This window comes from Pectinophora gossypiella, chromosome 22, assembly GCF_024362695.1.
Source record: "Pectinophora gossypiella chromosome 22, ilPecGoss1.1, whole genome shotgun sequence".
Classification (NCBI taxonomy): domain Eukaryota; kingdom Metazoa; phylum Arthropoda; class Insecta; order Lepidoptera; family Gelechiidae; genus Pectinophora; species Pectinophora gossypiella.
Genome location: NC_065425.1, coordinates 8,953,282 through 8,976,724, shown reverse-complemented (window position 1 = coordinate 8,976,724; position 23,443 = coordinate 8,953,282). Strand labels below are relative to the sequence as shown.

Here is a 23,443-nt window from a genome sequence, read left to right as displayed (position 1 = left end):
GGGATAATAACTTTTGATTAATCGGTTATAGAAATGTCGATATTTGTTTAATATGATCAACGTTTCGATAGTCGATAAATTGAAAGTTTTAATCTATTTAAAAAAGTGATGTTAGTACGTCAAGATAACGATAACGGGGTCTATTCATCACAAGCAAATAGAAAATACACGTATTTTAACACCAAATCGGGAACTTCAATTTTAGTATGACAACACTAAAATTAGTACCGTACGAAAACTTCACGACGTTGAACCGCTTTTCCTTTCGAGCTAACAAAACTCGTTGAAAATGCATACATCAAAATGGTAGAATCGCTGCAAATGTTCTTATTTCTCTTCAAATCCAAGTACAGGCGAAAATGGTCGTGGTTTTCTCCTTTCCTGTGTTCAGTTCTCATAGTGTTATTGTTTTGTCATGGTGTCCTCTCTAGGTGTAGTGAACATAACTGTTTAAATGGTGTGTGTAACAATGAAACTTGTGCGTGTTTTGAGGGCTGGCAGGGTCCGGAATGCCAGCACTGTGCCGGGAAAGTCAAGTAAGTGTCCCACTTCGGAATATACACCCAAAAATCGCACTCGAATTTGACGGTTCACTGACCTATTTGACAGATCGTGTTAAGTTTTTGCAAGAGAAAGCAGAGGATTATCCAATTATACACTTTGGCTTCTTGTCCTGAGCTCGTTTGCTAAGGTCAAGACTGTTAAAAGTGTTAATATTCACAATTAATCTGTTATTATAGGAACAGTCCATAAAATTTCAGTGAAGACTATTGTATGCTTGAAAAGAGTATGTCTGTGTAACAGGGCCATAGAATGTAAATAAAAAGGGAGAAATAATAAAAAAGTAAAGTTAATTTTCTAGTGGGTTCTGTTAAATGGGATTCTGCCATCATAATAACCTCAAGTGGAAAATAAACAAAGTAATTTGCAGGCTGAAATGTATGTGAATCATTTCCAATTGGAATAACATTACTGTTTGTTCACTAATAAAGACGGCCTTAAAATGTGTTTGGCCATAACAATTTGAATTTTGCGTTACAGTTCTAAACAGTAATTTCACCTGAGTATGGGTAAATTATTTTAGTAGCTTTTTGCTGGCTAATACCTTATTAGATTTTATTCTATGATGTGGTACATGTGCCTATTGGTTGATCTGCTGATGACTTGTAGCTTTGCCTACCCCAGTAGGGACTGAGCCTAACGCTTCAGAAGTTCATTACCACACACTGCTTAGAAATCCTAATATGAATATGATGACAAATCCATACTAATATTATGTGTGTGTCTGTTTGTCCCTCTTTCATACCAAAACGGAGTGATGAGTTGATGTTATATTTTTATGTGGAGATAGTTGAAGGGATGGAGAGTGACATAGGCTACGTTTTGACTTTCTAACCCCCCACTTCCCTGAAATGGGTGTTCTGTAATTTTCAAGGTAGAAAGCTCTCTCAGACCTGCTCTCTTGATCTTAGATCTCTCGTTAATTTTTATATTTATATATGGATGAAATCTACAAATACATAGAGATACCCACTGTCAGGGAAGAAATATCTAATATGAGAAAGAGATACAACAATAGAATCACACACCATGTACACCACTATGGCCAGAATCTTAGTGAACCGCTCAATATGAGATGCATTAAACAACTTCAGAATTTGCCTTTCAACTGTTTTAAGACAGTACTTAAACAGAAACTTTGCAAAAAAGGTTATTTTATGGTTAGTGATTATTTAGAAGATATTAATGCATGGGATTAACTGTCTGAGAACTGATATTAGGCAGGTAAATTAATCAATTGTATAATAATATTTGATGTTTATTTATTTTAAAAGAATGTCTAGGGCCCTGTGCCGAGGTTTTTCTTGCAGCTTCTTGTCCCCGGCTATGCAGGTTGTGAGAAGCTGTAGTTTTAGGCTGATGAGACATTCGTTATGTAAAAAATTGACGATTCAAAGTATAACTATGTTAACTACTAAATAAAGATATTTTTGAATTTGAACTTCATAATATGGGTTACCCCATATGCCTGTCACAAAGCTGTTCAACAATGGAAAGAAAAGCCTCACTCAACATCTAAGAACTGCTACTAGAAGTCCAAGGGCTGATTGCAAGTGTATAAAAAAAATCTTTAGAATTTCTCTCATTCATTTCCTTGTTTTGTTATAAATAACTTTGTTGCCTTGGCTGACTATTTTTTCTTTGTCACATAACTTACAGTTGCAATTAATGCAGAATACATAATTAGACATGTAATGGCCGTCAACGGCTGTAACTGTCTTCTAATTATTATACCTATCTATTCAGCGTGCAGGTGATTTGTATAGGTGTCTAATAGACATAGTTTGTTCTATACTAATATTTTAAAGAGGAAAGATTTGTATTTTTGTTTGTATTGAATAAACTCAAAAACTACTTGACCGATTTCAACAATTCTTTCACCATTGGAGTGCTACATTATCCCTGATTAATATAGGCTATATTTATTACTAGAAAAATATTAGGGATATCCTGATTTCACTGTCCTTGTACATCATCATCTCCCTAGCATTATCCCGTCTTTCACAGGGTCCACTTACCTAACCTGAAGACTTGACAGGTCCAGTTTTTTACAGAAGCGACTGCCTGTCTGGCTTTCCAACCCACAAAGGGTAAACCAACCCAATACACTGTCCTTGAACAATCATTGTTAAATTGTTAATTGCATGAAATGATGCCCATTTCCATTGCTTAAATGCCATAATAATGGTGATGATTGGTAATTATCACTTCAATAGGTATTCAGTACAGTTTTTAATTCTATTTACTATAGTATGATTCACTAATTCACACTAGGTATATAATATTTGTGTTATATTGGACACAATATACTAATATGTTACTCACACATTATCTTCACAAGTTGAGTTCATTGTACCACAGAATATTCTTTTTTTACTGTTTAGTAGATCAGGGGTTAAAAAGGCTGCATTAAAGCTGTGAGGGGCTTTCCAGGCGACGTTTTTCAAAAACAATATAGATGGCGATGTAATTTCAGTGATCTTCCAGATCTTCCATCCATTATTATTCTGAGCAAAATAAAGAGAAGCAATACAGGTATCAACTACTATCAACTATGGACCACCAAAAAGGAATGCAGGCAGGCTAAGATGGCACTACCCAACATTGATAGCCGTCTCTCCAAGAGACTTCTGAAATTAAAAAAGTCTCAACTAAGACAGGTAACAGCTGTTATTACTGGTCACGGTGCCTTCAACAAACATCTGTTCACACTAGGTGTCACTGACAGCCCCCTATGCAGAGCCTGCATGGAGGCGGAGGAGACAGCGGCTCATGTTCTACTGGAGTGTGGAGGAGTCGCCAACTACCGGGCCAAGCACCTCGGCCTGACGGGGTGCCTCCCTGAGGTGGTCAGCAACGTCAAAGGACTGTTAGACTTCCTTGGGGAACTAGGCTGGCTGGAGTAATCCAGCCGTTTCAGGTATCACGCAAAATAGGCGCACAGACGTCGAGTTGCGGAAACCGGCCCGCGAATACCAATACCAATACCAATACAGGTGTCAACATAATGTGATCCAAATATCATGCAATTATTATTTTAATGGTCACAATAAAACATTTCTATTTCTAGTATTATGCTTCTGCCATTACATTGTATTTTTGAATAATTATGTACCCGAGTAATGAGAAAATAGGTAATTATCACTTTAAATCTCGACAGCGGCATCTATATTATTTTTGGTAGAACTATAATATTATTTGTGTACTTTTCGATGAATTGCCAACAAATGTCAAGTAGCTATATTTCTTATTTAGATGAATTATTATTGTTTCAATGTGGTTATTTTAACCCCCCTGATTTTCCACAAAGTAAGATTATTGACTATTTCGGAAAGCACATAAATATCTTGAATATATATTTTTTAAAAGGTGAACTAAACAAATTGGTGATGTCCTTAGAAAAGGTTCAGTACAATCTACTCTGAACCGGCGTGCGTGTATGAAACGAATGATGGATGTGGAGGAAGCAAGAGAAGTGTGTCAGGATCGAAGCAAATGGAATTCCATAGTCTCTGCTTACCCCGGTGGGAAATAGGCGTAATTTATGTATGTATGTAATATAAATACAACAAACCGACTTACTAACCATCATAATACAAATCAATTTAGGATTTTCCTTGGGTTTTAGGAAAGGATTATTCAAAGGATCTTTTGATGAGAGCTTGGTGCATATCAAGTGACTCCTAAAAAGGAATGCTCAACTCAGCATTGTCTAAACGTCATCCAAACTATTTAAAACTAAATCCAGTGCGACTAAAACTAATTAGCAGTCCATGAAATCACAAATCAGATGATTCTTATCTTTTATGACATCAATGCTATTGTCCCATTCATTGCCATGGGGTCACGAGCACGAACTTTTGACCATAATAACATTTAAAAACGCTCCATTCACAATTATGTGAAAATGAATACATTATCACGTTTCATTCATGGTCTGAGGCACAAAGACAGGCTTAGAATGTGCCAAACTGCTTACTACTCTAGGCACGTCGGCGCAGTCAACGAAAAGATTACTTCGTGTCCAACATGGTGTGTTTATACACCAAGTACTTACTGAACCAATCAGTATGCAGTACATTGCAAAGATTAACTTATTTACTTAAAGTAGGTGTTGTCTGATGTATCGTTGGCATTTTGAACATAGACTAACACTACGTAGAAAGGTGTACCTCATCGAGCCAACTTCATTATGCCTTGGTTGTTGACTTCAACGACAAAATAATTTATATCTAGCCGAGTTCAATGGTCAGTCCTGAAATTCATTTATAACAACGTATATGCAGCTCTGTAGTCTACTGGTTAGAGCGTTAGGCTCACGATCTGGAGATCCGGGTTCGATTCCCGGTGGGGACATTGTCGAAATCGCTTTGTGAGATTGTCCTTTGTTTGTTAAGAAGATTGCAGGCTTGAATCACCTGATTGTCCGAAAAAGTAAGATGAATCCGTACTTCGGAGAGCACGTTAGTCCTGGGTATTAGTCGTAAAAACTACTCCACCAACCCTCAGTGAAGCAACGTGGTGGAGTATGCTCCATACCGGTTCGGTAGTTTGAGGGGAGGTCTGTGCTCAGCAGTGGAACGTATATAGGCTGTTTATGTTATGTATTAAAATCTTTTTATTAATATATTTCAGGCTGACATCCCCGACGGGGATCATAACAGATGGTCCCGGCAACTACAGCGTGAGCACGCAATGCTCATGGCTCATATCGCCCCCCTGGCTGGGTCCTTCGCCCCCGCCACTACGGGTCCGGCTAGAGAGCTTCGCGACGGAGTGCGGCTGGGACCACCTCTACGTGTATGACGGGGACAGCGTCCGCGCTGAGCGGTTACTCGCTGTATTCAGGTGATCATTACTTTATTTAATAGGAGGTCAAAAAGGTCATCATCAGCCCATTCACGTCCCCACTGCTGGGGTACGGGCCTTCCCTATGGATGGACAGGGAGATCGGGCCTTAAACCATCACGCGGGCCCAGTGCGGATTGATGGTTATTAACTGACTGCTAATGCATCCGGGACCAACGGCTTAACGTGCCTTCCGAAGCACGGAGGAGCTCGAGATGAAAACTTTTTTTTTGTGGTCACCCATCCTACGACCGGCCCTTGCGAAAGTTGCTTAACTTCAACAATCGCAGACCGAGCGCGTTTACCGCTGCGCCACCGAGCTCCTCTCCTGTCGTTGTGCAATAAAGTATTATTGATTGATTGAATGTATGTCTGTTTACAATTCCAGCGGGGTGTTGGAAAATAGCGAGACAAGTTGGACGCGCCAGGTGATAGCGCGGTCAGGGAGCGCGCTTCTCCACTTCTTCTCAGACGATGCGTACGCAATGGAGGGGTTTAATCTCACTTATGCAGCTTATTCCTGCCCCTCCGACGACCATAGGACTAATTGTTCAAGTAAGTATGATGAAAAACCAAATTGGCTAGTTCCCAACTAACCAAATCAGTAACCTTTTTTAACGTGACTTATTGTAGATTTGCCGCAAATGGCATTAACTACACTCACGCTCCGGAGGTCCTGGGTTCGATTCCCGGTGGGGACATATCACAAAAATTACTTTGTGGTCCCTAGTTTGGTTAGGACGTTACATGCTGATCAGCTGATTGTCCGAAAGTAAGATGATCCGTGCTTCGGAAGGCACGTTAAGCCTTTGGTCCCGGTTACTACTCACTGATAACATAACATAACTAATACTTTATTGCACAAACAGGAAAAAACAAAATACTGATGTAAGTAAGTAGTCGTTGATTGAGCCATGTCAGGGGCCTTTGGCGGCTCAATAGTAACCCTGTCACCAGGATTGATGAGGTTGGTACTCCACCTCACAATCCAGTGCACTGTGGGACGCCGGAATTGTGGAGTTAAATAAGAGACGTGTGACTTCTAAGACGGTCGTTTATTGTCTATCTCTGGATATGACATATAACAAAGATATGTATATGTCACCGTAAAATTGTAAATAACGTTAGATTATAATCTATCGATTTGAATCTCGCGAGATTGTGAACTGTCGAATAATTATGAATCGTATCATATTGCTTACAATTTAACGTATTATTTTTCGGTAGATTATAATTTATCGAAGTGAAACCGTCAAATTGTGATACGAAACGCACCTCGCGTGCTATACCATAGAGTTACAAAACTATTAGAGTGAGCATAATGTTAATTTGGGATTCTCTTAAAATGCATAAATGTTTTTGTCATAATTTTAATTATCATAATCCTTTTTGCATAACGTTTTTTAGCATAATAGTTTTACTTTCCCATAATAACATCTAGGAATACTGGTTTGTTAGGTATAACTTATTTTTGGGATTAATAAATAGATATCCATAATTCTTTTTTAGAATAATAGTGTTTTGTCATAATTTTTACAAGGCATAACAGTAGGTTAGGGTGCGGCGGGGGTGGCCCTTGGGCCACCCCTATGCCGCCAACATGTTTATCTTACACACGAAAAGTATACTGAATGATACGTTTCAGATTTTTTAATTCTGATACATTTTTTCTTACCATGTGATGTCAGAATTATTGATTACTTACTAAATAATTAATAAATACGTACTTGATTTCGCAATCTTGAAGAGCATTTATTTTGACTGACACCTGTGTTTTATTCCTAACTCTATGGACACAGAACGGTCTACTGTAAGGCCGACCAATCAGGGACAGCCGTCGGACAGCTGACAATTTGACAATTGTAAGATTGTGATTTAACAGTTTTACTTCGATAGATTATAATCTGACGAATAATAATACGTTAAATTGTAAGCAGTATATTACGTTTCACAATTTTTCGACAGTTCACAATCTCGCGAGATAGATTATAATCTAACGTTATTTACAATTTTACGGTGACATATATAACATAGGTGTGGAGGTACACACTACACCAGACGGTAGAAGAAGATAATGCTATGAAGTTATGACTTGTCAATTTCAGACCACGGTGAATGCGACGACGGCACGTGTCGCTGCGAGCCGGATTGGATAGGAGTAGCGTGCGACCAGCCGCTATGCCCAGGTGATAACATAATACAGGGTGTTAGTGACATCGTAACGAATACTCAGGGGAATGATTCAGACCATGATTCTGAGTTAATATCAGGTGGAATTTTTCGTCGCAAAATTCATGATTTATTTTTTTAGTTTTTTAAAATTATTTTCAATTCTATACTTTTGCGATGGAAAATTCCACTTGATATTAACTCAAAATAATCAGCTGAATCATTCCCCTCGGTATTCGTTACGATGTCACTTACACCCCGCACAAGTACATACGGTAGCCATACAAGTAGGTATGGGTGTTAGTGACACCGTAACTGAGGGGGATGGTTCAGACCATGATTCTGAGTTAATATCAAGTGGAATTTTCAGTCTGAATATTCATGAAAATTTTTGTGTTTTTTTTAATTATTTTCAATTCCATACTTTTGCGACGGAAAATTCCACTTGATACATACATACATACATAAACTCACGCCCGTAATCCCTAATGGGGTGGGCAGAGCCACAAGTAATCAAAGACAACTTGCAGCCACTGTTGATACGAAGTCCAAAGATGGATTTGATGAACCTCTGTGATTCCACTTGATATCATCTCAGAATCATGGCCTCAATCACCCCTCAAAGTTTTCGTTACGATGTCACTAACACCCTGTATATACCCTATTTATTAATGCGGGACGGGGAACGCCGGTTCGAACCCAAGCACCTGGAACTTTTATCTGGATTAATTTAGGTATACTTAGGTGAGCTGTATCGCCGTCTATAATGGTCAAGCCAACTGCGTTAGTGAAAACTGCAGTTACGAAATCCTAACGCTCAGCGAGCGAGACAGATAGCTCGAGCTTTTCCCCTTACTCCAGCGGCGTACGACCATTTTTTTTTTTTTTTTTTTTTAATAATAAGTATTTTTATTTGAAAAATAACACAAACGAAAAGTTACAATAGCAGTTGATCGTACAGAGTTTTGATACAGATAGTGATTCTCTGTCCCCCAAACTAGGAAAACCTGTATTTTGGGGGGTCAGCGAGTCCGGAAAGTTATAGCGTCCGTTCTTTCATTGTGTATGCTTGAAAAAGTAGAATTTGGTGATACTATTTTTATGCACTGTAATCTGCAATGTACCTAACCTGAATTGATGCAATAAACGTTATTATTATTATTATAGTGCTAAGGTACAGACCAAGGCTTATTATAATAATTATAAAATATAGCAGCAATTAAGACTAAAGTAAGACCCAGAGGGGGTGTGGTAGGCGCTTGATACGAATTAGTGCGGGGCTGAGAGTTACCGTTGTATTATGATGTTTAAGATGTTGATGATTAAGTATGTTTAGTATCCAATTTGTTTAGACTGATTTGACTTTGACTAATGTATTAATTTAATAATTTATAGGTAATTGGTTATTTTTTGAATATTTATTTGTTATTATGTTGCCTAAATTGTCTTATATGCAATGATATCGATTTGGGATTGAATCCTGTAGTGATACCATTTATTGTATAATGTAAATAAATGTCTTCTTCTTGTCGTTTCGATGGCATTAGATTTCTTCAGCCCAGTATTCCGCCACTCGAACAGCATCCTCGGTGGCACTCATCAGCCCCTCTCGCGTGCAGGTATCAGGGCACGCGGGGCAAGTTATCAGATGAGCCATAGTCTGTGGCGTAACACCACACACGCAGCTCAGATCCGACCCGACGAGAAAACCCCACCTGGACAGGTTATCTTTACTTCGGCCAACCTGTGTGCGGAGTCTATTTAAAGATTTCCAGGTCGGCCTGGTCAGCTCATAACCCGGTGGAAGGTTCTCCGAGAGGGGGGGGACCCTAAATAAATGTGAAATTATTGTTTATTGTATGATATTACAGACGACTGCAACGCAGCGTACGGCGCGGGCACGTGCACGCCCGCCGGCTGCGAGTGCACGGCGGCGCGGACGGGCGCCGACTGCAGCCGCGACGCCGCCGCCGCCGGCTGGGGGTGGGGGTGGCGGGAGCCGGGGGAGGCGGGCGACGGGGGGGAGCAGCCGCCCGCCGTGGCGGGGCACGCGCTGCTGACCTACGGGGAGGACCTCTTGAGAGTCGGTGGAGAGACCTTTTCCAATGCTCATTTTTTGTATCGGTGAGTCTCCATTTCAAGATTCCATCCAACACACGCACGTTAGACACGTAAGGTCTTGAATTGTTAATTTATAATTGTATTAATGTTTAATTTGTAATTATAATATAAGTGACTATTTAGGGTATTATACGGGTATATTGTAATTTCGAGGAGCTCGGTGGCGCAGCGGTAAACGCGCTCGGTCTGCGATTGTTGAAGTTAAGCAACTTTCGCAAAGGCCGGTCATAGGATGGGTGACCACAAAAAAAATGTTTTCATCTCGAGCTCCTCCGTGCTTCGGAAGGCACGTTAAGCCGTTGGTCCCGGCTGCATTAGCAGTCGTTAATAATCACCAATCCGCACTGGGCCCGCGTGGTGGTTTAAGGCCCGATCTCCCTATCCATACATAGGGAAGGCCCGTGCCCCAGCAGTGGGGACGTTATTGGGCTGATGATGATGATGATGATTGTAATTTGATGAATTGTATTTTTTATTGCTGTATTAATTAGTTTTATAAAATTATCCAAAGTTGACGTTAAGACAAGATAAATTCCTGTGTATGTTATATACGCCGTAACTGTGTAGTTCTGCTTCTATCCTTTCCTGTTACTCACGCACGCTATCGCCTGGTAGGTCCTGCCGCGTGCGGTCTCTCTCTCACAGTGCTATTCAAAATTCAAAATTCAAAAATATCTTTATTCAGTAGGTAACATATTACACTTTGAATCGTCAATTTTTACATAACGAACGTCTCATCCGCCTAAAACTACTGCAGCTTCTCACAACCTGTATAGCCGGGGAAAAGAAGCTGCAAGAAAAACCTCGGCACAGGGCCCTAGACGTTCTTTTAAAAAAAATAAACATAAAATATTGATATACAATTGAGTAATTTAGCTGCCTAATATCAGTTCTCAGACAGGTAATCCCATGCATTCATATCTTCTAAATAATCACTAACTTTATATGAGTTGCTGACAGATGTGGTTCAACTCTATACCTTCCTTTTTCAGATATAAAGTAGCAAAAGGCGAATGGGAGCCGATACAAACGCGCGGAGAAGCGCCCGCGGCGAGGTTCGCGCACACAGCTGTGTTGTATGGACACCAGCTGATCGTTTATGGTGGAGTGGTGGCTTCTGATGACCCTGAAAGAGGGTGAGTTGGATTATGTATAATATACGTTTTGGATCTCAAACACAACTGGCGAAGAGTGGGTGTATATGTTAGACACTTTTGCCTACCCCTTCGGGGATACAAGCGTGATGTTATGTCTTTATAGTATTTTATGGTTTTGTACTAATATCATGATTTGAGTGACCCTCCCAATAAGTTCCGCTTTGACTCCAGTAAGTAGCCAAGGCCTCCTAAGAATTACTCGAGAATAATAAGCCCCCAACAGAATCAAGTAACATCACAAATAAGTTCCAATTACTTCCCCAACAAGCCCCCAATGACATCACATTACGTCCCCAATTAGATCCCATTAAGCCCCCAATGACATCCCAGTAAGTACCCAATTACGCCCCACTGACTCCTCATTAAGCCTCCAATGACGCCCTAGTAAGTCTCCAATGACATTCTAGTAAGCCCCCAATGACTCCTCATTCGTGGCAATGTTGACAACATTCGTTCTGCTATGAATGTCCTTTTGACCTTTTTCCCCTGTGACTCCCCTTAAAGAGCTAGGTTTACCTCACCCCCCTCGGTCTTACTTTTAGTCTTCAATCGTATGAGCGTCTGACGTCACATACACAGATGCGCGTGTACGCTAACGTCAATGTGTAGTGTCTGTGTAAAACGAGGTTTTTTGTACAAAGTGTGCGGTGTAATTGGTGCAAGGCTTCGTGTTGACGATAATCCGTGTGTTTGCTACAGGGGCGGGCTGGCAGGCTTGGAAGGCCGCGCCGGCGAGGTGACCAACGAGGTGTGGTCCATACAGCTGGAGGGCGCGCGGCCCCAGTGGACCAACGCGACACCCACCAGCTGCGAGCCGCACCGGCCGCCGCCCCTCAAACACTGCGGTACTGTACATTTTTTTTTTCTATTCTTCTTGTATCGTGTGAGTTGTGAGGTGGATTACCAACCCCATCAACCCTGGTGTCAGGATTACTATTGAACTGCCAAAGACCCCTGCCATGGCTCATGTAACGTCTAGTAACTTGCATCAGTAAGTAGTAACCGGGACCAACGGCTTAACGTGTTCCGAAGCACGGATCACCTTACTTTCGGACAATCAGCCAACTGGGGATCACAAAGTGATTTTCGTGATATGTCCCCACCGGTTTGAACAATCTGGACCCGACTGAACCGGTGTAGGACCAACCATGGAAAGTCTAACCATCACCTCCATAAATGGGGCTTAAAGGAGTCGCCATACTGTGAATGTGGTCACCCGGATCAGACCCTATCTCACATAGTGAACAAGTTCCCTCTACACCGGTTCCCAGGCTGCTTACTAAATATAAAATATTAAATGAAGTCCATTTCTACCTATTTCTTCAGATGTAACCGTTGGTTTTCAGGTGGCCTGCATCTCTCCGGGCACAGTGCGGTGCTGGTGTACCTGGGCAGCACGCGACGGCCCGTGATGCTGGTGTTCTTCGGACACTCGCCGCACTACGGATACTTGCATATTGTGCAGGTTTGTTATCTTTTTAACTGAGGTAAAGTGCTGTCAACGACGCTATATTAATAGTAACTTTGCGTCCCACTTTTTGAGCGTTGATGTTCAATCTACGGTAGTCGTCCGTCCGTCTGTCAAGGCCTTTTTTATTAACATTTAATCTATGTTGTATTATGTCTTTGTGTGTGTTGTGTTGTGGAAACCAGTGCCCTATTTTTCCCTAAAAAAGTAGCATGGAAAATGCTGCACCGACAAGAGCGTGGCTCTTAAATTGATGATGATGAATCTATGTATATTTGCAGGAGTACTACATAGAAGAGAACGCATGGGCAGCCGTGGAGACCAAGGGCTGGCCAGCGCGTGCTGGGTTTGGCCACACGGCCGCCTGGGACGAGCTCAGCCGGCGCGTCTACGTGCACGGCGGACTCGTCTCCGAGTCCGAGGCCACGCAGGTCAGCTGATAACATCATTTTTTTGATCTAACCTAACCTAACTCATGGCCTCTGCCTACCCCAAAGGGAAATATACGTGAACTATGGTATTGAATGTGTTCCTCTAGTTATTAAATAACTTGTAATGTATACTCTCATTGGTTTTTAAAAGATGTGTTGCTGTTGCATTTTCTTGTCATTTCTTCTCCTCAGCCATAACACCTTGCGAAATGACGTAAATTCAAAAATGTTATATTGACCTTCAACAAGTTTGTCCATGATAATTACGTTGAATAAATGGTTCTGATTTCTGAACTTACGTATGTTCATGTGTAACAAGCTACTTTACTACTTCATCATCATCATCCCTCTAGCGTTATCCCGTTTCTCACAGGGTCCGCTTACCTAACCCGAATTTGACAGGTCCGGTTTTTTACAGAAGCGACTGCCTGTCTGACCTTGTTATGATTACACATTGTATGAAATTCTTGAATATACTTGATGTGACCTACAGGCGCCGTCGGCAGCTTTGTACCAGTACGACGTGGAGACTAAAGTGTGGGAGCCCCTACCTTCAGCACCCACGCCGCGGTACCTGCACTCAGCAGTGTTCGTATCGCCAGGTTTGTTGGTCATCATCTCTATAACGTATTGTTGACCATCGTCTCTATAGTGTTAGTATGGCTACCTGTACGTACAGCCATGAGAAATGTAATGTACCCACTTTAGGACTCTGTCACACTAACATATTTGATATTTAGTGAGACTTACAGTACAATTTGCCAAAAAAACATCATGTGACATGGTAACAAAGTCAATATGCATAATTGACGGTCGTGACCGTACTTGAACGGGGTGTAATTTAGCTTTTGTTGTAATTCAGCTCATTATTTTAAGTTAATATCAAGTAGATTTTCCCATCGTAAAATTATACTGGGTGTTAGTGACATCGTAACGAATACTGAGGGGGTTGATTCAGACCATGATTCTGAGTTAAAATCAAGTGGAATTTTCCGTCGCAAAATTCATGTTTTTTTTTTAGTTTTTTTAAATTATTTTCAATTCTATACTTTTGCGATGGAAAATTCCACTTGATATTAACTCAGAATAATCAAATGAATCATCCCTCTCAGTATTCGTTACGATGACACTTACACCCCGTACAACTACATACGGTAGCCATATAACTAGGTATGAGTGTTAGTGACACCGTAACGAATACTGAGAGGGATGGTTCAGACCATGATTCTGAGTTGATATCAAGTGGAATTTCGTGTCAAAAAATTCATGAAATTTTTTTTTTTCTTTTTAATTATTTTCCAATCCATACTTTTGCGACGGAAATTTCTACTTGATATCAACTCAGAATCATGGCCTGAACCACCCCTCAAAGTTTTCGTTACGATGTCACTAACACCCTGTATAATAAAAAATAAAAACATGAATTTCGCTACGGGAAATTACCCTTGATATTAACTCTCGAATCGTGAGATAATTCGTCCCCCTCAGTAATCGTTACGATGTCACTAACATCCTGTACAGTCACGAGTACTAATATGTATACGCTTTGAAACCATGTCACAAATTAAACCGTATAAGTGTCAAATATGATAGTGCCACAGGGTTCTAAAGTGGGTACAAGATATTGCTCATGACTGTACATACATAATAACGTCGCCATACAGGGAAAACCACGCATGCGCCATTTTGAAAAAATACATCCATACGTGAGTTCTTGACATTAACAAAATCTCGCTATAGACAAGCTAGCTTGAATCCATGTCATTTGTGGTCTCAATTTTTAACCAGAATGTAATTACTTAATTCAAAGAAATTGAAATAAATTCGAAGCATACTATAGACGCTTCGAATTAGGTATGTCTGGAATCTGTTTATAGAGGGGGACGTTTTGATTTATTGTCCTTTATTTTATTCTTATTCATAAATAAACAGATATCGCCTGTTTCATGTTGTATTGTTAGGAAAAATCTTGGATTGGTGTGAATGTGACCTTTCTGACCCTTGAAATAAACTTGCAGGCATAATGCTAGTGTTCGGCGGCAACGCGCACAACGACAGCGCGGCGGCCGCCGTGGCCAACCCCGCCGGCGCTCGCTGCTACTCCGCCACCGCTATGCTCTATGACGTCCGGTAATTTTGTTTTTTCATCTTATCGTGTGGGTTGTGAGGTGTAAGACCAACCTCGACGACCCCGGAATGGGATTCTCTTAAAATGCATAAATGTTTTTGTCATAATTTTAATTATCATAATCCTTTTTGCATAAGGTTTTTTAGCATAATAGTACTTTCCCATAATAACATCTAGGAATACTGGTTTTTTAGGTATAACTTATTTTTAGACTAATATTTGTTGGCATAAATTTGATTCGCATATAAATTTATTTCCTTTATTCTTTTTTAGAATAATAGTGTTTTGTCATAATTTTTACAAGGGATAATAGTAGGTTAGGGTGCGGCGGGGGTGGCCCTTGGGCCACCCCAACGCCGCCAGCATGTTTATCTTACACACCAAAAGTATACATTGAATGATGACCAACAGCATGAAATAGTGTCAAAAAATATAAAAAGTCACAATCATAAACCAAATGTAGCCAAGGAAAAGTAAGTTTCGAAAATGTTCAAAGTTGTGCCAAAACTTTTCTTATTCGGAGTATAGTTTTATGCTTATAATAATTATGCTTATATATCATTATTGTCAATAATTATTATGCTTATAGTAGTTATGAGTTTCAAAATTATGCTTAAAAGGTTATTATGACAAATTAATACTATGCGTAACTAATAATAGGACAAGTAACAGTATGCCAAGTTAAATTATTATATAAAATTTTATGAGTAAAAATAGAGAACCCCCCGGAATCAGGGTTATTATTGTGCCGCCAAAGGCCCCTGACATGGCTCATGTAACGACTACGTACGGTCCCGAGCAATAATATACACTTTGAAACCATGTAACATTAACATTTTTGACAAATTAAACCGTAAGTCTTAATTAATTAAATGTCAAATATGAAAGTGCGACAGGTTTCTAAAATGGGTACATGATATTGCTCATGGCTGTCTTACATCAATAAGTAGTTCTTCTTATCGTGTGGGATGTGTGGTGTAATACCAACCTCATCAACCCCGGTATCAGGGTTATTATTGAGCCGCCAAAGGCCCCTGACATGACTCATGTAACGACTACGTACTTACATCAGTAAGTATTAACCGGGACCAACGGCCTTCCGAAGCACGAATCATCTTACTTTCGGAAAATTGGGTGATCAGCCTGTAATGTCCTAACCAAATTAGGGATCACAAAGTGATTTTTGTTATATGACCCCACGGGGATTCGAACTTTGGGCCTCCGGATCATGAGGCCAATGTTAAACTACTGTACCACGGAGGCGTTTTGTGCTTCTGACTTCTTCTTCTATAGTGTGGGTTGTGAGGTAGATTACTAACCTCATCAACGCTGGTGTCAGGGTTACTATGAGTCGCCAAAGGCCCTTGACATGACTCACGTATTAGGTTGGTGTGTGCACATGTATTTGGCGATGAGGGTGAGTTGGTTGCCAAAGGATGTTTCGGAGGTACCGAACTATACTATACTATGACTATGGATCGACGATTCAATGGTGTTATGTTGGAGGTTGTATATATGAGTCGCGCTATGCAAACTTCGTTAGCGCGTTGTAGGACTGCACTGAATGCTGTGCGCGCCATCTGTTGATTGCGAGCGGAACAAGCTCGTCAACTAGTTGGGTCTGCCACACGTATATACGTGTTTTACACAGATACTACACATTGACGTTATCGTACACGCGCATCTGTGTGTGATGTCTGACGTCTATAAGATTGAAGACTAAAGTAAGCCCGAGGGGGGTGAGGTGTACCTAGGCCAGCCGCCGGCGGGGAGCGGAGGTGTCGTAGCGCTTATAGTGTGACCCGTCGTGTGCCCGCAGGTGCGGCGCGTGGCGAGCCGCGGCGCCGCCGGCGGGCGCGGCGCGCGCGGCCGCGGCCGCCGCCCTGCTGCCCGGCCGGGGGCGCAGGACCGCGCTCATATACGGGGGGTATGTGGCGCTGCCTGTTGGTACTACACTACTATACAGGGTGTTAGTGACATCGTAACGAAAACTTTGACGGATGATTCAGACCATGATTCTGAGTTGATATCAATTACAATTTCCCGTCGCAAAAATATCAAACTCAAAAAAGAAAAAAGCACCCTAATTTTTTTATGAATTTTCTAACAGGAGATTCCACTTGATATAAATTCAGATTCACGGTCTGAAGCATCCTCCTCAGTATTCGTTACGATGTCACTAACACCCTGTATACATCTCTCCAGGTGACCTACGCTCGTATTTTTGAATCGGTCGTAAATACAACTCACGTGCGACAATATATAAATGTGTCATCTTGCAAATGTCAATTTCTGCTGTGAAAAGCACGCAAATGGAAAACTAACGACTCAAAAATACGGCTACTAACCTAGTTGCAAATGTATCTATTTCTATACTCGCTATGTAAGGTTTGTATCAGTGATGGGCGAATGTGAATAATCCGATATCCATTGTGTTTGATATATTAGATTCGATACTACTTTATTACAATTTTAAATATTCTAAATAATTTCTCAAAAACTATGAAAATGTGCGAATATGTGTATGCGTGCGTGAGTGTATGTGTGTGTGTGTGCGTGTGCGTGCAAATGTCTGAGAATTTGCGAATGTGTGGGAAAATGTGTGTGCAAATACCTGTGAGAGTTTGTAAATGCGTGTGTCTGTATGCGTGCATGAGTGTGTATGCGAATGTGCATGCGTGCGTGAGTGTGTATGCGTGCATGAGTGTGTATGCGTGCGTGAGTGTGTATGCGTGCATGAGTGTGTATGCGTGCATGAGTTTGTATGCGTGCATGAGTGTGTATGCGTGTGCCTATGAGGGTATGCGAATGTGTATGCGTGCGTGAGTGTGTATGCGAATATGCATGCGTGCGTGAGTGTGTATGCGTGCGTGAGTGTGTATGCGTGCATGAGTTTGTATGCGTGCATGAGTGTGTATGCGTGTGCATGTGAGGGTATGCGAATGTGTATGCGTGCGTGAGTGTGTATGTGTGCGTGTGTGCGTGAGCGCTTGCCTGAGTGCATGCGTGCAGGCGTGTATGTGTATTTAAAATACAGTCGCCAGCTCATGTTGTTGAATATGGTTTCAGGTTCGACGGGCGGCTCCGTTCGGACGCGTTGACGTACGAGACGGGCGAGAAGTGTTCGTCTCACACATCAGAGGCGGCGTGCCTGGCCAGCGCGCAGTACGCAGCCGTCGCGTGCGCCTGGCGGCCGCTGGAGAGGATATGTCTTCCGGTGGGTTTTATTACACTATACAGAGTGCTGGTCACATCGTAACGAGAACTTTGAAGGATGATTCTGACCATAGTTCTGAGTTGACATCAAGTGAAATTTTCCGTCGCAAACACAAAAAAATGCATGATATCAACTCAGAATCATGGTCTGAATCATCCCCCTCAGGATTCGTTACAATGTCACTAACACCCTGTATTGCTGCCTTACAATGAGGGACTGTCCAGGCTTATCACTACTTTTAGAGCCACGCTCTTGTCGGTGTAGCATTCTCCATTCTTGTCTATCAAAGGCCAATTCTGTCACTTCCTTATAAGACACGACGTTCGCCTTCTTAACCTGTTCCATGTAAGCTCTTCTTGGTCTTTCCTTGTAGCTTCTTCTATGAACCAGCCTTGGTTCCCAAAAAAAAAAAAAAAAATAGATTGCGCTGTACACATTTAACGAGGTATTTACTCATTTTCTCATTGCTATAATGAAATGGTTATTTCCTTTTGTATAAAAAATGCTGTCAATTTTGTTTCACAGCTGGAGGAAATCGGTTTTGAGGAGTCCAAAGATGGAACAGTGACGGCGTGTGCTGTCGAGCCTTCCTTAGGTAAATATTTTTTCGAACATTCTATTGTACGGTCACGAGCATTAATATGTATACACTTTGGTACCATGTCACATTAACTTTTTGGTCAAATTGAACTGTAAGTCTCACCAAATGTCAAATATGTTAGTGCGACGGAGTCCTAGGGTGGGTACATTATATTGCTCATGACTGCACTCATACATAACATAACCTCTCGACTTTATCCCAATTGGGTCATGTACTAGGTTTAATATAAATTATGAAATTCTGATTACTCAATAGAGACAGATCTAAAACTTAAAAAAAAAACTTTTTTCTATTTAACTTATTTATGAATTGTAATAAAGACATTTTATCACGTGTTTCTATGACGTCACAGTGTGCTTTCTCATACAAGATGTTAGTGACATCGTAACGAATACTCAGGGGGATGATTCAGACCATGATTCTGAGTTAATATCAAGTGGAATTTCCTGTCGGAAAATTCATGATGTTTTTTGTTTTTTTTTTTTCTAATTATTTTCAGCTCCATACTTTTGCGACAAAAAATCCACTTGTTATTAACTCAGGATCATGGTCTGAATCATCCCTCAAAGTTTTCGTTACGATCTCACTAACACCCTGTATATAGGGTTAATAACTTAATTAGGTGTCTGCAGGTATCAACATAAATAAATTTTGTATGCACGTTCACAGATGAGCGACGCTGCATGTTAGCAGAGTCGTGCGCCGCGTGTACTGCGGCCAAGTGCACGTGGTGTGACGCGTGCTATGCGTCTGCGCAGTACTGCGTCAGGCATACTAGACATTCGGTGAGTGACGTGCAGAATAATTCAGAAATATCTTTATTCTGTTGGTAACATTGTTGGATTGTTAGAACGCTGTCGCACTAACATAATTGACATTTAGCGAGCCATAATATAAGCTCACGACTCTATCCCAATTGGGGTAGTCAGCGGTACATTCATCGCAAGTTAATAAGCTAGACTAGCTCATCTTATGATGCATGTGCTTCTGCATATAAAAAAAACTGTCGATAATTAACAGCTGTCTTCCTCACCAGATGACGCAGACAATAGAGGGCTGCGGGACTGCGGGCGAGTCGCCGCGCGAGGCTTGTGGCCGCTACCACTCATGCGCAGCCTGCCACGCGCATCACCACCATCATACGCATGTAAGATATATCACGCTTCTTAGGGGCTTAGCCCTAATATTTATATTTATTTAGGTACCTACCATGTGACATGGAAAAAATAAATAAGTACATAGGTTGAATTACCTAATTGTTTGAAAAAGTAAGACGATTCTGTGCTTCGGAGGGCACGTTAAGCCGATGGTCCCTAGCTATTACCCGTAAAAACACCTCTACTGACCCGCAGTGTAGCAGTGTGGTGGAGTATGCTCGATACCCCCTTCGGTTGATTGAGGGGAGGGCTGTGCCCATCAGTGGGACGTATATAGGCTGTTTATGTTATGTTTTTATGTTCTTTTTTTCGTTTTTACAGGGCTCAGAAGAGTTGTCGCAGCGAGCGTGTTATTGGGACTATGACACGATAAAGTGTAAACCAGCAAACTCGTCAGATGATATTAGGTGAGAATGTTGAAATTATCAGTTCATCGAAAATAGGTTAGTTTCCAACTAGTCAAATCAGTTACTTTTTACTAAACTTCAAAACACGAAATCACTATGGAATTTGTTTGAAAAGGCACACTGTGTCGTCATAGAAAAAACGTGATAAAATGTCTGACTTTTTTATATTTTTCTTTATTAAAATTCATAAATATGTTAAATGGAAAAAGTGACATGTTTTAAATCTGTCTGTATTTAGTAATCAGATTTTCATAATTTATCTTGAAGCTAGTATACGACCCAATTATATTTATTTTAGGATTAATTGAGTTTTATTTCCGTAGAGTACTGTATGATATAGTATTAATAAATAAATAGATTAAATTTGTAAAAATTCTGCTAAAAGTAATTTAGACGAACCGATTTTTCGGTCAAATGACAATCCGTAAAATCGTTTTTTTTTTCTTATGGTCGCATAGGTACTGGAGAGCAATAAGGTTACCAATTTTAGTGTAATTTTGTGCATATTTGTTTCTTATGTTGTGTGCAATAAAGTATATTTATGTTTGCTACACAGGAGCGTAGCATCGGCTGGTCCGTGCAGCGCGCCTTGTTCGACTTTTCATACATGCGCCAATTGTACTGCGGAGGAGTGTATATGGTGTGCCTCCGCTGGAAGATGTGTTGATAAAGTATGCTTTATTATTATTATTTTGTAAAGTGATAAAATTTGAATATCAGGACACATTCAAGCGATCAATTTAAAAAGCAATATTGCTTGCTACTTGACATTTGTTGACATTGCGCTGTTACTTTTGTATGCGGAAATGTCAAATTGCGCAAAATATTGTTTTTTTTTAGATGAATTGCATCAATGTGGAATTTTTAACCACCCAGGAGTGGTTTTGGGTTATTTTATTGATTGCCTTTTTCAATGGAGATTGCGGGAAATATTTTGTGATGAAGAATTTCGAAGGTCGAGCCGAAACAACAAAAGTGCTTTGCCGCTTTGATTTAGCCTCGATGACGATGTCTGTGCGTGAGTGACAGTTTGAACATGGTTGTGACAGAACGCGTACGGCGCGTCGTTCCCGCTGGGCGGGTGTCGCGCGTGGTCCACGAGCGGCGGCGCCAGCACGTGCGGCGCGGGCGCGGGCTGCGGCGCGCACGTGGCGTGCGCCGCGTGTCGCGCCGAGCCCGCCTGCGGCTGGTGCGACGACGGCGCCGGCGGCGGCCGCGGTGCCTGCCTGCCCGGCGGCCAGCGCCGCCCGCACGACCCGCGGGGCTGCGTGCCGCACAGGTACACACACACCCAGCTGGTAGCTATAACGCGGCTTATAGCTATCCCCGAAGACGCGAAAAAATGCAGGTTTCGGCCGACGGATACCTACGTAGTTACATGTCATACGTCATATTTTGTCGTGTCACAGGCAGTGCAATAATTGCAATAATTTCATTTTGCATAAAATTGAATCGTAAAAGTCATAATTTAAATTAGTAGTAGTATTAATTATGTCATTATTATATGGCAGATAATTATTTAATTAATTTCAATTATTTGTTGATTCTTTCTCTCCGCATTTTACAACCCATCCAGTTCCTACCAACATTAACTACAAATATTTATCCTACAGATGGCACTTCACGCAATGCCCGGCGTGTCAATGCAACGGTCACTCGATTTGTGACAGCCAAGCGCGCTGCATGCAACCTTGCAGCGGTCGCAGCGTCGGCGACCACTGCGAGCAGTGCGCGCCTGGACATTGGGGGAACCCGCTGAACGGGGGCGTGTGTCAGCGTGAGTTACTACTGACAATACATGTGCACTATGTGTTACCATAGCAACGTTATTCCAGTTGATGCTATTGCTGACTTGACGCTACAATGCTGCCATCTAGCGCACGTCATTTTACAGCCTATACAGTTACGTATTATTTTAAAAACTAATAGGCATGTTTTCAAGTGAAATTGTCCGGTCTATGCGTGTGTGTACACATCAAAATTAATCTGCACATAGACTTTCCAAAATGGTACCGAAAGTTTAGTCTAAGTTTCAGTAAAATAATACTTTCGGTGAAATGATTCCAGCGAAACGATATCAAAAGTTTAGTCTAACTTTCAGTAAAATGATACTACTTAAATGATACAGAAAGTAAAATAGTCCAACTTTCGGTGAAATGATTTTACAGTAAAAAATATTTCACATTGCATCTTTTTGATCTACACACTTCTTTTTCATTTTTAATGGATCACTGAAATGAAATGAAATGAAATTTATTCTGTGCATGGTATTTAGGTTACAAACAGCTGTTATTTTTCATTGAGTATCACCAAATACTGCCTTTTCAGGCATACACACAGATTATTTAAAAACTAACAAATAATAATATCAATTTTACAAATAATCTACACACTTAATACATGCTTTCAATTATACACTTAAAACCTGTTATTTGTAATCTAAATATTCTTTTACGCTGTAAAAGCATCTATCCGCAACTAACCTTGTCGATGTCGTTCCAGCGTGCGAGTGCAACTCGCAAGCGGTTGCGTGTGCGCCGGACACGGGCCGGTGTTACTGCAGCACCAAGGGGCTGGCCGGCGACCGCTGCGACAAGTGTGATAACACTAACCACTACCACGCGGACCTCTACAACAAGGGCGCTTGTTATTGTAAGCATAAAAAAGCGTATACAGGGTGTTAGTGTTAAGAGATACCGTGGTCGTATGCCGTGATAAGCGAGTTCTTGACACAGATTGGCATAGGGCTGTCTCTTGCTATTCGGAAGAATTTCGGAGAATATTTTCATAAATATAACGCGAAAGATACTTTATTATCAAAAAAGACATACAGTCTACTTACATGAGAAGAGAACTTATAATTTAACTTAATAACTAATGTCATACGCACCGCCATATTTAGTATTAGGTATCGCTCAATATAACTGCTTAGATCAGAAACCACCGCGCCAAAAACATCACAAAAAACAAACTTATTTTGTGGAATATGCTGAGCTAGTCTGTGTTTGAATACGTTGAAAGAATTACTATATTTTATAAGTGAGGGTAAATTATTGTACAGTTTAGCTCCATCATATGTAAACATTCTTTTACCGTAATTTGTTCTGGTCTTTGGAAGCAGTTTTTATATAATGTAACTTAAGCTTACGACTATATTGGGGTAGTCAGAAGTACGCAA

The 23,443-nt window shown here is 41.0% G+C and overlaps 1 protein-coding gene across 1 annotated transcript in view; it reads left to right on the top strand.

Annotated features, from left to right (window-relative positions):
* Nucleotides 1–239: 239 nt before the first annotated feature.
* LOC126377261 (attractin) overlaps nucleotides 240–23,443 on the top strand; it is a 39,263-nt gene continuing 16,059 nt past the window's right edge. The window contains exons 1-21 of the mRNA XM_050024984.1: nucleotides 240–536; nucleotides 5,197–5,409; nucleotides 5,798–5,964; nucleotides 7,515–7,595; nucleotides 9,450–9,702; nucleotides 10,692–10,835; nucleotides 11,556–11,701; nucleotides 12,203–12,321; nucleotides 12,606–12,755; nucleotides 13,249–13,357; nucleotides 14,774–14,885; nucleotides 16,703–16,810; nucleotides 17,953–18,100; nucleotides 18,626–18,695; nucleotides 19,371–19,486; nucleotides 19,738–19,848; nucleotides 20,180–20,265; nucleotides 20,822–20,936; nucleotides 21,315–21,544; nucleotides 21,879–22,042; nucleotides 22,768–22,917. Coding sequence (XP_049880941.1) covers nucleotides 304–536; nucleotides 5,197–5,409; nucleotides 5,798–5,964; nucleotides 7,515–7,595; nucleotides 9,450–9,702; nucleotides 10,692–10,835; nucleotides 11,556–11,701; nucleotides 12,203–12,321; nucleotides 12,606–12,755; nucleotides 13,249–13,357; nucleotides 14,774–14,885; nucleotides 16,703–16,810; nucleotides 17,953–18,100; nucleotides 18,626–18,695; nucleotides 19,371–19,486; nucleotides 19,738–19,848; nucleotides 20,180–20,265; nucleotides 20,822–20,936; nucleotides 21,315–21,544; nucleotides 21,879–22,042; nucleotides 22,768–22,917 — 3,025 coding nt within the window. The 5' untranslated portion in view covers nucleotides 240–303. The remainder of the gene's footprint in view (nucleotides 537–5,196; nucleotides 5,410–5,797; nucleotides 5,965–7,514; nucleotides 7,596–9,449; nucleotides 9,703–10,691; nucleotides 10,836–11,555; nucleotides 11,702–12,202; nucleotides 12,322–12,605; nucleotides 12,756–13,248; nucleotides 13,358–14,773; nucleotides 14,886–16,702; nucleotides 16,811–17,952; nucleotides 18,101–18,625; nucleotides 18,696–19,370; nucleotides 19,487–19,737; nucleotides 19,849–20,179; nucleotides 20,266–20,821; nucleotides 20,937–21,314; nucleotides 21,545–21,878; nucleotides 22,043–22,767; nucleotides 22,918–23,443) is intronic.